This window comes from Homalodisca vitripennis, chromosome 1, assembly GCF_021130785.1.
Source record: "Homalodisca vitripennis isolate AUS2020 chromosome 1, UT_GWSS_2.1, whole genome shotgun sequence".
In the NCBI taxonomy this organism is placed as follows: domain Eukaryota; kingdom Metazoa; phylum Arthropoda; class Insecta; order Hemiptera; family Cicadellidae; genus Homalodisca; species Homalodisca vitripennis.
Genome location: NC_060207.1, coordinates 64,145,532 through 64,161,240, shown reverse-complemented (window position 1 = coordinate 64,161,240; position 15,709 = coordinate 64,145,532). Strand labels below are relative to the sequence as shown.

Sequence of the window (15,709 nt, the reverse complement as noted above, 5' to 3'; positions counted from 1 at the left end):
TCACTGCTGGAGGTGTATGGAGTCTGTCGATGCGTAGGGTGCCGGTAGTGTAGGTTGAGTGACATAGAAGTTTGGATGATAAGACAAAACTATTATAAAAATTATCCATGAACAGGGAATGGCCTTTCCCCAGGAAGTCACTCATCAGCTTCATGACGACTTTGACGGTATGACCTTTGCCACTACAAGAGTCGTGGCTCCCTGTGTAAACATGGAAGGGCAGCATGAGTCCCCCGGGTTCATTCAGGGAATAAATTTTGATTCCATATTTGGGGCGCTTGCCCTTTACATACTGGCGGAAGACCAGTCTACCATGCCACAGTACCATCTCTTCGTCGATTGTCAGGATAATAGATCTGTCGCATCTTATTGTTGAAATAAAAATATTTCGAATTTTAAAAGACTGGTCGTTAGCAGGTTCTGGGTGATCAGGGGTATCAACTCTTGAATAATTCAGACATCTCAAAATGCCAAGAAATCGATCTCGAGATATGTACTCCTTGAACATAAGAAAGTTCAACAACTGAAGAGTTTTCCAATAGTCGTTCAATCGATTCAGTCTGACGTTACCAGTCAACAGTAGAAGGCCTGAGAATGTTTTAGTTTGGCCATCACTAAGTCCTTCCATTTGGTTATGTGAGATGTGGGAGTAGTGGTGGGGGGCCACAAAATAGTTCCAGGGCATACAGGTTGGTTTGTCTAATGATATTCTCTAAAAACATGGTGTCAAGAAGGAGATTGAACCAGTCAATTGGTTTATTGACAACTGGAATGGGAACGAGCAAGCCAGGTTGACCAGTGAACGGCAGGTCACATAAACCAGCCATGTTGCTGGCCATGCCGGCCCACTGGGGGTGGGGGACGCCACCTTCACCGTCCCTAGAACTGTTTGAACTCGACTCATTGTCTTCATCAGATGAAAAATTATCGTCAATAACATTATCGTCTTCCTCCATTATGAGTATAAACACTTACACAGTCAACAGACACTATAATCCACTCACACAATATCGCAAAGCATATACAAGAAACGAAAATGGCGAACCGGCGACGAATTGCACCAACTGACTCACCGAAACAGGCACACCTCGCTATGAGTGTTACAGCCTTCCCAGGCAACTGCTCAGCTCACACTGAGGCAATATGAAAGCAGTTGCCGTATGCCGAGCTCGCCCGTCCACCGCCCGGCGTGCCACTTTCGCTTGACGAGCATGCTCGTCACCCGCAGTGAATGTGTTAAACTCCAGTTCACCTTCCTCTTAGTGCAGCGTCTTAAACTGGAGCTAAACTTAACATTTACATTGATTCAACCCTTCTTACCGTAGTACATTATGTTAATTAATCTGGTCTCTCAACATTCCATAAATATTTATTTACCTTTTACAAACACATGCATATTTCAACTAGTTAATCCATTGTGGGTGAAAGCCACAGAGAGTGTGTGTGTGTGTGTGTGTGTGTGTGTGTCCTGCTGGTCAACTTTAAGCAATAACTATTGTATTTCATGGCATTTTCGCTAGAATCAGTTGGAATGCTCTCAGCCAGGTTTGGTATTTTGTTGTTTTCAGAGTAATAAAATAAAATCCAGTAGAATGAGCTCTGATACATTAGTTTTAGTTTGCAAATGGTGGTCGGTCATGTGTTTTGTTTACTTCAGAACTTCAAATAAATGTGAGTAAAATATTATGGTTTCTTATTTATTAATTAAGATTTATTTATCTAAGAAGTGTGTAAGCTATATAAAAATATATAAAAACTATGTATATATATATATATATATATATATATAAATACATTTTAGAATAGCAATTAAAACAATAAAAAATTGCCATGAGTAAACTGTACACACTGCAGTTTGCACATCTGCCACTGCAAATAAGTCCAGCCACTGGGTGTGAAGTGCTAAGGTATTTTACCCCACTTGCAATGGCGAAGAACATATAACAGATGATGTATGAATCATATATTTCAAATAGGATTAATAGTTTGTTTTTTTTTTTTTGAAGGAGGTCTACACCAGGAATGTTTTAACCCTTTGAGTGCTAACGTCCAATTTTACCGGACGACAAAAGTTGGCAGACAATCCTTTAAACAGATTACATTATACCATATCAGTTGTAGAGGACTTAGCAAAGGATTGGCTTGCATTGCATGAAAACCGGCCCAATGTTTTAGATTTGGCGAACATTACTCCAATGCGCATTAGCAGGGTTGGTGCTGGTGGAGATACAGGTATTATTTATGGTCTCATTGAAAAATTCCTGATAACAGAGAAAAAAATTGCTGCATCTGCAGCAGAGAAAGCACACAGGCAGGTGGCAAGCGAAAAAAATCATCATTCATGTGTGTAAAGTGTAAGAAAGGCTTACATTCAAAATGCCTCCCTAAACACCATTGCTAAAAACACTGGTTAGGTCGAGTTTTAAATATTTCTTGTGGATTTTTGTGTGTATATATGTACTTTCAAAGGAATTTTCATTAAACTTAAGTGTGTTTGTATAGTTTTTGTGTTTATTTTACAAACTTTGAATTATGAAACTCACATATAAACATTTTTGGTAGCCATAGCTACCGGAAACAATGTGACAATAGTTTCTTAAAAGTTGTATAACTCACTCATTATTGAAGATAATAATATAAATTTTTCAAGACTTACAGACAATTGCATACATTTTCTAGTGATATGGACTAAGAAAAGGATATGAATTTTTTTGGTCATAATAATTTGGTTGAAAAATGAAATTTAAAAAATGTTTGAATTTTTTTTAGGTAAGTCCATTTTTGGTATTCCTAAATTTAGTGTTATGGTAACTTTGTTATTTTATGTTAATTAAACAGAGTTTTCAGAGAAAAATAAAGAAGAATCATGTTGATAGCTTATTAAATAATCAAACTGTGAATTTTTTACTAAAACCTTGCAAAATGCCTTCAAAAGGGCTGCCACTTTTAGGTACACGCACTAGAAAAATACCTGGCACTTTTAGGTACACGCACTAGAAAAATACCTGGCACTTTTCAGTATACCCACTCAATAAATACTTGGCACTCAAAGGGTTAATTTACATCCTAATGTTAAAGGAAAACTGTCCAAACCCATTTGTACATTTTTTATGACTCCAAGTAAGTGAACTCGTGACCTCTTGGTTGGAGCCACAGATCCCTACCGTGGTGACAGCCTGAACATTTTTTGTACATTATAGGAGAAAGTAACATCTATATAATTTTTGTAGTGACTGTAATAATAAACATGTAGTATTTTCAATGGATTACTGTACATATTAAAGTTAATGTTTGTTATAAAATAAGCAAAAATATTTGTTTATATAAATTGTTATATATTTAAACTCCAGCACTTGACACTTAATCACAAGGATCAGTCCATGCACAAGGATCAGTATTAGGACCTTTCCTTTTTATAGTTGCTGTGAACGATTTATCATTTAACATGCCAAGTCCAACTGTATTGTATGCGGATGATACAACACTTTTAAACTGTGACAAAACTTTAGATAATTTGATAACTAAACAAAATAATCCTATGGGTATGGCTCTGGAATGGTTTCAATCAAATGGATTGATGGTAAATAATAGTAAAACTGAATAAATAATTTTCTCTCTGAATTGGGAAGTAGTTCAAAGTAGTAAGCCTGTTAAATTACTTGGCATTCATCTGGACAGCAGGTTAAGTTGGAGCTCACATATTAATAGTATCTGTAAAAAGTTATCTAGGGTTATCTACCTTTTAAGAAAACTAAAACATTTTGTTAACTTGTCCATGTTGATTACAGCCTACTATGCCTTTTTTAATTCTCATCTTCTGTATGGAATTACACTTTGGGGTAATAGCAGTCATGCAGATAGAATTTTTATTTGGCAAAAGAAAGCTCTAAGGACAATTAAATCTATACCAGAAAGAGAGTCATGTTTGCCCATTTTTAAAGAACTTCAAATAATGACATTTCCTAGTATGTATATTTATTCTTGTTTAGTTAGTGTTATAGAAAATTTGTACCATTTTAAGTTTAGGCAAGATATTCATACCCTCAATACAAGGAATAACTACTTACTTAATCAAGTTTCAGTAAGGTTGGAAAAATAAAAAAGTAGCCACATCTTCATGAAGATTAAATTATTTAATAAACTACCTCAGAGAGCTTTTAGTGTAGAAATGAATAGATTTAAGTTAGTGTTAAGTAAATGGTTAAAAATGAATGCTTTCTACTCTGTTGACGAATATTTAACATGTGATATTAATACCCTGATTTTTTAATTATTTTATAATTTTTATTTACTATTTATACTTAGTTTGTATGTGTCATGTTTATTTATTAAGTTTTAGTTATGAATTTTAATTAATTATTTATTTATGCTTTTAAATATACTATTGTTTTAGGGTAAACAGTTAAATATTGCTGCTATGACTTTGTCTATTGCATGTAAATTGCTTAATGACAATAAAATATCTTGAATCTTATCGTCACTACTACTTTCATTTTGTTAGATCATGAAAATCATTGTTTCAACTTCAAGTTAGGCCACATTGGAATTGTACTTTTGTCTTGTTTGTATCATAAATCAAATTTATTATCTTATTGAAATGTCATATAAGGAAATTGTTAAATTTAAATGTTTTCTTACAATAAAATAATGCTGAATAACATTTATTTTGTACTTAGACTCAAAGAAGCATTTTCTTCTTCAATCATACAAATTTTTCATGAGAATAATTTTTATTAAGTCTTAATTGGCTTTGACAGGGCTAAATACAAACACAACACAGTTTGCATATAGTATGTGAACATCGTTATGAATTTATAGACATGAATTGTTTATTTTAGCACATGTTGACACCCCCACTGTAGAGTAAGGGCTGTGGAATGGTTCTTCGGGTGAACCTACTGATGCTAACTTTAAACTAACAACGTAACTTTAGAGTCTGTACTGGTGACCACACCTGGATTGTTGGGCCCATAAGAACAATGTTAACTTCATGCACTTAAATACATTTTTTTGTTTTTAAATATTATAGGTTATTCAGAAAAAATCTCAAATATTATTGTACATCATAGTTTCATATTTAAAATGTACACTTTACAATAAATACTAAAAAGCTTTTGGATACGTAATAATTATCTCTTTAAAATGAAACATCTCCCATATAAATCAAAACAAGGGCATAAAAGTGCATGAAGTTTAACATTGTTCTTATGGCCATGATAAAGGCCATAAAATTCTAAATAAAATCCATGTTTCTACAATTAAAACAAACATACCATTATACGTAAAAACAAAATGCTTCCCAATACCAAAATTTTATAAATTATTCTTCCTTTATCAAAGTTTAGAAATTATATAGTAATGGTGTACTTTTCCACAATACATAAAATAAAACATTAAAATAACACAAATAAATATGATGAGTAATATTGTAGAGACAAATAACTTGCTTACATTTCTTTTGTGTGGTTGTCAGCAACTTTGTAAAAACCAAAATAACCCTATTATATTTACATTGAAAACTCACGTTCTTTTTTGCTTGGACACAACTCAAATCATTACATTACTTTAATAAAGAAATATGGTAAAACACTGTATAAGTTTATTTTAGTTTGTATTTACCCAAATGCTTGGTTATGGCACATAAACAATGAGAATGGCCATTATGCAACACGATACTCCTCCGCTATGTTGTGACTGGAAGACAAAATCGTTGCATAGGTACTTAGGTATTATCGCAGCCTACTGTTTTTGGACGAGTTTTCCTTATTGGGAACCAAAATAAAGTTAATTATTTGTTCCTAATACTTTCCTTCTTCCATAATGAATATAAAAATACTCGTTGAGTCATACTTCCTATTACCAAATCGCTTGCAAATAGGCCTAGGAGCACAAATCGCCATCACCTGTGAATACTTTAGAATAATAAATTGTTATTCTTTTAGTTTTTGTTTATAAGGATTGGCATAATGACTTGTAAATTTCAAATTAAAGTCTGTTCTTTTCAATACTGTAATTTATTTTTGTCCCCGATAAGGAAAACCCTTCTAAAAATTGTGACCTCTTGATAATACCAAAGTACCCAAACAACACGTTTTGCAGATCAAAGAGTAAGGAAACAACACAAAAGTCTATTTATCGATAGTTTGGAACCTATTAAATACAACTATCTGGTATTTGGCCAAAATAACCTTGTACTATATAAAATATTATCGATATAAGGATCAAAATTAGTGATGCGGCACTCAAAAGGGTTAAATTAATAAACTATAAGTCAAAAGATTCCTGATTTCTCTAATAAACATGTATCTTACATGATTTCTGTTTGGGTTGGATTTTTATCATAGGAAATAATATCAAAAATTAAATGTATGTTATAAAATGAAAATACAAGTAAAATTGTTTCATCTAATCAATTTTACAGGGCAGAATGGGACTCCCTAGTTTCAATCAGTCACTGAAGAGCGCGCAGGTCGGTTAGTGGAGTGAGAGTAGTGGCGTTTGGTGAGGGGGGAGATGCCGTTTTAGTTGTCACCATGCAGTGGAGTAGCGAGCATTTGAGCATTGTGTTGTAGAAACTTTTTTATAAATCGTGTAGTAACGCAGAGGGCATTTCATAGGCTGTTTGGTTTGACTCGTCATGACAGTATTCCTGAAGCATAAACCATAAGGAAATGGATTACAAATGTACGGGCAACAGGATCTACAGTTCCTATAAAACCAGATGGGCGACCAAACAGTGTGAGGATATCAGAAAATATTGTGGCAGTGAGAGGGTTTATTAAATATACAATCCCCATCATGCTCTGTGTGGAAACATGCAGCTGCTCTTTATCAACCAGATCGGTAAGGCGAATTTTACACTGTCACCTTCACTTACATCAGATGATGGTTGTTCAAGAATTGGGCCCAGAAGACTGGGTGAAACATACAGGTGCTTGCAATGCAATGTTAGTCCCTTTGTAACAATCTCCTTTGTGGTTGTATATTATGACTGTTAGTTTGTGAGAGGGTATATAATGTGTCAAATGAGGCTATGGCATTGTCTATACTAGGTTTAAGGTATACTGTTTTTAATATTAATCTATACGTATTTTAATTTTAGTATCTTAAATCATATTTGAAAGTAATAATGTTTAAATGTGGGTGAATTTTGTGCTTTTTCAGAAGATAAACATTCCAACTCCCGCAGTAACCTAAAAAGCAGCAGTGCTAGGGGGCTGGACAAACCTTGTAGAGATTCCAGCTATTGGCCGAATGAAGCTGTGGATTGTAAGTCTTGGACTCAATATCTGTACTAGTGATTATTAGGTGTATGTTTTGTTTCTGTAGTGGCATTTTCTAATTTTATACCATTATCGAAACCCGGTCTCACAGATAACACTGGCAACACTGTCTAAGTTAGATAGTTTGCCTTTGTAGTACCTTCCTTTCCCCTCCTTCTCAGCATGCATGCTGATTTTTGTTATCTTCCTCTTTACTTCAATATTGAAAAGTGTGTTGGTCTCAGTGACTGATGGTTTCGGCTTCCATGTGTCGTTACACGGTCTGACATACCGAGAGTTTCAGTTTGTGTTTTTTGGTTGTATCATTTACTGTTTGACATTGAATCATTCCCTATATGTACCTGTATATAAATGTAAATGCCTGTAAGTACTTGTATACATCATTACATATATGATCATTTTATTAGGAGTAAGGATACATTGTGATGGATTGTTTAAATCAATGACTGAAAACCTTGGATTCGCGTGATCCAAATTTTAGTAATCATTTTAGTGGACAATTTCATGGTGTCCATTCAGAAGATGACAGGATATGCAGATCACAATAGATGACAGATGCAGACTCCGATTTTGTTGTAATATAAAAATCAAGTTCAGAAGAAAAAGAACAGGATAATTATCTACTAGACTCTCAGGAATATGCCAGTTGTGGGGAATCTCTTGCAAGTGAATGATGCACAGGAGACGTACTACTTAGAAAGAACAAGAAAAACTACTGAACTTAGTGTCCTTAACACATGGCATTGCAAAGAGCCTCCAAAAATGTCAGAACTTCCGTTAGAAATATAATAAGAATAAGAATATATTTTTGCCATAAAGCTTACACAAGCATCGACCCACGTCATGTATAAAATATAAAACTAATAGAAGCCCAATTTTAAATATATTAATTTCCCTGAATCTCTGCAAATTACTTTAAAGTAGCATCGTATTCACAGGCTTGCTTCCCCCTACCCCTTCAAAGGATAAATTAATTAAATAGAGTTCAGATGAAAGTATTTGATGAAGTATCAGTTGGACCGACCTTGTGTACTGGCTAAATCATTCACGTACCAAACATCAGTCCACCACAAACCTCTGACCCACAATGCTGGACTCAGCCCTGCTATGAGCTGTGAAAGAAGTAGCTGTAGCTGTCTTTCTGGATATTGAAGGAGCTTTTGACAATATAGGTACTTAAATAATTGTCAATTTGGTCTCGAGACGTGGTACTGATGGTCAAATATGTGACTGAATAGGTCTCTACTCACGGATAGGGTGGTTACTACCACTCTCATGGAAGCGAGCGTTTGGGTAGACCTCAGGCTGCAGCAGAAGGCACTGCAAATTTAGCATCCTGATTCAGGGGAACGCTCTGCACATGAACGCTGATCAGATGCCTCAAAGATTTTCCTCAGGTTTTCAGTCAGAAATCACAGCCATATGGAAAGTGCTCTTGAGAATCTTCGTCTGTGGTATAGGATTAAGTCGATTAGTATTTCCATAGAAAGCCAGAAAGCATTAAGGTCATTGGACTCATGTGTGTTCAACTCCAATTTTGTCTGGGATTGCTATAAAGTTGTGGCAGAATGCTTCCCTTGGCAGAATCAACAATGTGAATGTTTGCTGGGTTCCTGGTCATGATGGGATCAAAGAGAACGAAAGAGATGATCCCCTGGCCAACTTGGGCTTAGCGTCCATGACATACAGATGTTAAATGAAATGGTGTCAGAAAATCCTTTTTTGCTTATATTCATGTATTGAATCATATCCTAAGATATTTCTCCACATATTTTGAATAACCACGTGCTTATGAGTATTATGTGTTCACCTAATAGAGCAAATAATATTCTAAACATGTTGTAAAAAATTATTAGATTGAAATGCTAATTCAATAATGATGTTCTTTTTATTTTATGTATTAAATTTAGCATTGTTTATTTGTTATGTAAAATAGTATATTATAACTTATATTTTTTGAACCTGTTGGATTGAAAAATATATCGTTTATGTTGGTCAGGTTTGGAAAACCAGACAACACAGGACATGGAAATATGTTCAGGTGACAGCACGCCAACATCAGAAGCATCATATGCACATACAGTAGCAACTCCGTTACCTGTGGACCCTCCCACTGCCAATGCACCCGGACCTCCTGCCGAGATAGTCCCACTGAAGGTTGATGTCAACTCAACGTCAGCTGTGGACCCGGGCCCGCCCACACCCACACATTCAGAAAGTCAAGACTGTGTTGATGCCAGGAAATGTGAGTACATCTACCACAAGTAGACAATGTGGTAATTATGTTTGTATCTTCTGTTTTTTTTGTGTGATTGTATTCTTGTTGTGATTGTATTTTATTTTCCATTGCACCTGCAGAATAAGAGATGGCTTATTTTTATGGTACAGAGAATCCAATCTAATTTGTGTTAAAAAGTAGGTCTCATGGAAGGTTTCTACCATCATTCAGTTCTTTCATAATTTGGCAGGCTCTTGCATGCTGCTTTATCAACAATGCTAACACAGATTTTAATTTTTAATTGATATCAATAAATACAATATTGATAGATTAAGTGATTTTATAAATAAGCGAAAGAGGGACTGCCCATGGGCTTACATTTTGGAACGACTGTCCTAGGCAATGTACATGGGATGCTATGCCGACCCTTTTGTTAATTTTTGAACCATAGTCTGGGAATAAATGGCATGTCGTTGAAGCATGTTCGTGTCCATCCGTTATTTTCCCTTAAAGTACACTAAAAATATCATACACAATTACAATGGAGCGAACCAGTTTTGGGTTCTTTATGTATTCACAACACCATTAAGGTGAGTTTTATAACCAAGTTGAAATAGTATTTGTAATAAGTTAGATGGTTTAAATTTTATATATATATATATATATGTATAATAAAATTTTCTATATATAAATACAGAAACATCTATAACAATACAAAATAAATCTTATAAGTATATGATATATCAGGAGCAAATAATAACCGTAATGCACAATAATAATCAAATGCCAGGAAAAACCCGGGTTAGCAAGAGTACCTGTACTGCAACAACCCGGGACTCAGTAGATTAAAATTTTATATGTATCCTGGTTTATTGTTTTCGAATCTGTTGATTAGTTATTGTTTCTGTTTAGTGGGCAGTCCCCCCAGCAGCCTGAGCTGTCTACAGAGCCTGGCAGTAAGTTCGTCATCTCTGGCGGCGCTTACGCCATCGCTAGCCAACCATTACCGGGACGATCTCGTTAACCATGTCAGGGGCTGGCCGGCAGACGTCTGTGAGAAACAGGTGTGCCAGACATCTAAAAAATTTTAATTAAACTTCCAACAGGATGTCCTCAGATAAAGTGATTTTGACCACAACAAAGAACAAATTATTTAGTTGTACCAACTGATAACAATTATTTTGGGAGCTTTATGTGTATGCTGTAATTATGTATATTTTCTATTTTATATGTATCAGTATAATTGTTCTAATTTCGATTTTATTAATACACCAACATTTGTGGTTATCGATTTTCACTTCATTAGGAACGTTTAATTGAGCAAAAAAACCTATTCTCTGAAAATAATTAACCAATCATGAGCTTATCAGCTGTCCTAGGGTAAGATATAAGAATATAATGTGATTTATTTAAACAATATAGTAATAACAAATATAATTAAACATATAACTGTTCTTTTGCTTTTTAATTTTTGTCACATTGATATTCAACCACTGTATTTGTTTCCAGGCGCAAAAAACTAAGTGAAGAAGTCCACAATCTAGGCAGTTTGCAGTGTACTAGAGTGTCTGCTGATCTCAAGTCTGCACGATCTATCGTCAGGCTCACTGAAATCCAGGCGACGTTACAAGAACAAAGGTGAGTTGTGGTGCATCTCATTCAGTATTATTTTGTGTTGAAACGTGTGGGATTGCACTGCAGTTAGAATCAAGTTTATGCATTTTGACCTGTCACTACTACTATAATTATTAACCATTTTAGTGCCTCATCATTGTTGCAGTTCCTGCCAAAAGGTACAAATTCCCTTTAATGCGTTTTGCAGTATTGTACTAAATTGCATGAGTAGTTTTTATTTGGTATAATAATTTATTAATTGTGGTTCTGTTTTTGTGCAAACTAATTTTTATTACATAAATAAAACATCAACATACTGTTTACAGATTTTTGCTAAAAAAAGTTGTTTTAGAAAAAAAAGAAGTTTCCATACAGCTAGCTGTTAAGTAAGCTTAGTGTGCTTTTGACTTCTGTATAAAATAAAGAAACATATTCACGGGTTTAATATTCAAACAGTCAAACAAACATCAATAACAACATCATGTTAAAAAGTTTTTTTACAAGTATTAACAACATCAGTATTGCAGCACAACACCAAATCTGGATATACTTATAAATATAGATATAATATAAATTACAGATAAACTAGTACATTTCAAATTTATACTTTTTTATAATTTGATAGTTTTTGTATGTTAAGGTGTAAAAACAGTTAAAGATTAGTAAACGTTTATGGTGAAGTAAATTTCAATGTTTTTATAGCATTACAAGTACTGCAGTACAAATATAATCTTACTAAAAACAGAAGGCCAGAAGAAGTTTTCTAAAGAGGTGCACAATCTTAAAACTTAGTTTGTGTACATATGTGTATGGCTAAGATTATTTTGTATTTGTTTTACTATAGTTTTTCCTGTAGTTTGGATTAAAGTTCATTGTTTAAATATCTAAAACAGTAATATTCTATTGTAGCAAATAATTTCTGTATGCTATTTTATTGCAATACTAACTTATTTTTAGAAGTATTTTAATATGTAAAACATTTGTTAACATGACTGTTCATTTAACAGCTCTGTATTTATCAGAACAACACAAAGCATTTTCCCCCTTTAATTTACAATTTTTAATAACTAGATATTACTAAATGCTAATAAAAACATTTAGTAATACAGTTGGTAAATACTTTTCCAAACTGTTTATTTTTTAGACGAGGCCTTTCGAAACCAGGTTTCATCATCAGGCAACTCCACTTTGGAAGAGTATTGTTTTTATTAACATTTAGCAATATTAAAAAAAAATGTCCAATTGCTGCAAGAGTCTTTAATAACTAGGTTCGTACAAATAATTATTAAGTGCAAAATTATTTTTAAAACGCAGATTACAAATTATATTTTATTGGGATTAGTAATATTAATGTAAAATAAACATTTTGGTGGGTTATAAAAAATAAATTAGTTGCTTACTACTAATACTATTTAAACGTTTCCCTAACATTCGTTTATTAGATAACAATAATCTGGGAACAAATTATTATATAATTAAGGAAAAATCTAAAATAAAGAACTATTTATCTATGTAAAAATAAAGTAGATATTTACATTGCACAGCAGAAAATTCTGTTTTGTCAGTCTATTATTGCAAGTTCAGTGTTTAATAAACTTCATTATATAAAACTAACTACTTCAAAACAATTTGAATTCAATTAACAATAGTAGTATAAAGTATTAAAATTTTATTGTTGAAAAGTAGTTCAGAACACTGTATAACCTGCATGTATTTGCTTACTTAGTGACATTGTGTGTGCTGCTGATCAGTGTATAAGCACACCCTTGTCTCTGCATCATGGAAATCATCGACCAATACAGTGTGCCCCGTGAGTAACCCAACAAACTTCTTAGGTGGTTTCTTCTCATCAAAATTATGAAAAAGTTCATATAAAAATATGTCTGGGATCAATTTGTCAGTGAGCTACGACTAGCAAAATACTTTGTCCGCTTTTCTAGGAAAGGAAGCGAATCTGATGTTTTTATGGTGTAAAAATAGTTGTTAAATTTATTGGATTTTATGTCAAATGAACCGAAAAATTGAATAAAATATGTTCCAGACCTGTAAGACCACCCATTTCTGAGATATCAGACAAAATATGCAAAATTTGGTCTCGAAAAACATGCTTAGTTTAGAATTGAAGTACGTTAACTTCATTAAATGGGTAATAAACACATACACTTTTTAACCACAATGTTTAGAGAATTTAATTCTGAAGAGAATTAATGTAAAATAGGCTAATAATAAACAAACACAAAGTTTAGAAAATGTAATGCTTTAATACATCAATACATATGAAAAATAAGACAGAAAATGAAAAATCTGATGATTAAATGAGCATTCTTCGTAAAAACAAAATATTTAATGATTTTTTTTCAGTCAAGTAAATAGCTACAAAACATTTACAGTATAAAACATTGTAGGTTGAGAAACAATATTTTAAAAATACAGTGTCAATAGAATGAAATCCTTTTAGTTTATTGAAAATCGAGAGTAGACAACACTGCTACAACAATACCTGAATACAAGTTATTATTATACAGCTGTCTAACAATTTAGCTGTTGCAGTAACTCGTCTATCAGCTTTGGTTTATACAGTGTATGTGTATTATTGTATTATTTTGTACTTTATTCGTGTTTTTTAACTTCAAGGTAACTTTTCATAATTTTGATTATAAGAAACACCTGAGAAGTTTGTCGGGTTACTTATGGGACACTCTGTATATCTTGTGTTATTTTCACAAAACTTAAATTGTTACTTCACCATCATTGTTCTATAATAAATCTAATTAAAAACAATTGGTTTTCCTCTATTCCTATGTAAAATGATTGTGTAGATCTCAAAAATGATTTCAAAAGTGAGAAAATGTTCAGAAATAATGCTAAAAACTTAAGGTCTTATAAAAAACAATTTTTCTTTTCAAAACAATAAAAATGTTTAAATGAGTTCTCTGATGTTGCATGTCCAACCATAAAATTTGGCTGAGCATTATTGAAGCCTACTATTCAGTAGTCTGACACAAGTTCTCTTGTTTGCAAGGGGATGTACAAATGTTTTCCAAATGATTGTCTGTGGTTCTATCTGTCAACAACAAAATGAACTATAAACTTTGAAATTCTGCATTGAACCTAAGCAAAGCCTGTTACACGACATATGGTGTGGCGTACTCCTTCCTTATCCCTAACGAATAGTGATAATTTGATTAATATGTTTCTGCAAGAGCATCAGTCATAAACGTTTCTTCATTCATCAGTTGATATTATCAGTCTTTGTGGTGCGTGTGGGTGTATGTACTTGAGGATACATCCTAAAGTTAAATAACTAAACAACTTCTCATGGCATTTAATTCTTATTCCTCCTAATTAAAGCAGATATGTTGCATAAGTTAATGTCCTTGATTCGGAATGTTTAACCTTAAATGGCTTACATCCAATTCATGTAGAGTTATAAAAGGTTGTGTGTTACTGTGGGATTATTAAAATGAATATGTGATCCTTCAGTATAATAAGAATTCATTATCTGTTTTGTTTTTACTATTTAATGGCCACTGTTAATTGGAGAAATGTTTTAAAGTACGCATTTCAACATATTATTACCGTTTTTAATTACATTTACTGTCAACAATTACTTGTTTTATATTACAACATACAATATTTTTCAACAGGGAAAGTTCTTTGCACCGTCTCCAACAAGTGGTAGGAAGTTGGCAACTTGATGTGATCGGAGATAGCCAGTTTTAGTGTAGGTTTACCTTTAAGTTTTGTAAATAAATGGGAATTTAACTCAAATATACATGTACAGTGTAAACTGGCATTATTTCTTATTAATGTGAAACTTATTCAATTATCTATCTATATTAACATTTTATGTCATGTAAAAATATAGTAAATTACATTACATTTTAAACAGAATTTGTATGTTTATTTCATTTCTAAGGGATTAATGATGTTTTACAAAGTAAATTGTGTAATTTTGTTTTGTGTTCAAATAATAGCGTGACAAATTACATAGCCTAAAACAGTGTTGTGACGTATTCTTGTGGATAAATTTGTGATATGTAACAGTAGCCTAACAAGCACAAACAATGTGAAAACACTAAAACAATCTTTCAACATGCAAATTGCAATGTTACTGATTATTTTCACCTAAAACTCGTTACTCAATGGACTTAGTTCACTTCTATTTCTTTATTTATTTTCATGCTTAATAGTGCGTTTATGGTGACTAATAAAGATTATTTCTAATTACTTACTCTTAACAGTCTTAATGTTAAATAAGAGAAATAATAATAAGAATAGATAATACTTGAGTCTTTATCGACACATTGCTTCTATGTGTTAAAGTGATGCACCTATTTCATACCTATTTCTTGATGCTTAGTTTCACATATTTACAATGTTGTAACCTCTCAAAACATTACACTTTAGTTTCTTTGTTGGCTAGTACTATCTTTGTACAACATTTTTTATTCAGCAATAGTTCCCCTTTATATAATTGTTTATTAGTGCTCACCACTTTTGTATTACAGTACAATAAAAAGTGACAGGTTTAGCGTTAACCCATACATTTTATTGCAAAATTGTTAATGATATCCAAATAGATTTTCTTGTA

General features: G+C 32.8%; 1 protein-coding gene across 3 annotated transcripts in view; it reads left to right on the top strand.

Moving 5' to 3' along the window:
* Window positions 1–15,009, top strand: part of LOC124363256 (WW domain-containing adapter protein with coiled-coil homolog) — a 46,729-nt gene extending 31,720 nt beyond the window's left edge. For 2 of the 3 annotated variants that reach the window (XR_006922535.1, XR_006922538.1), the window contains 5 exons: window positions 7,165–7,269; window positions 9,283–9,528; window positions 10,414–10,565; window positions 11,011–11,139; window positions 14,763–15,009. Coding sequence is in view for 1 of the 3 variants with exons in the window: in XM_046818470.1 (XP_046674426.1) it covers window positions 7,165–7,269; window positions 9,283–9,528; window positions 10,414–10,567; window positions 11,011–11,143 (638 nt within the window). In the remaining 2 variants the exon portion in view is untranslated. Of the gene's footprint in view, window positions 1–7,164; window positions 7,270–9,282; window positions 9,529–10,413; window positions 10,568–11,010; window positions 11,144–14,762 lie in introns of those variants that run through there. The other variant, XM_046818470.1, reaches the window with a different exon arrangement.
* The last annotated feature ends 700 nt before the right edge of the window (window positions 15,010–15,709 follow it).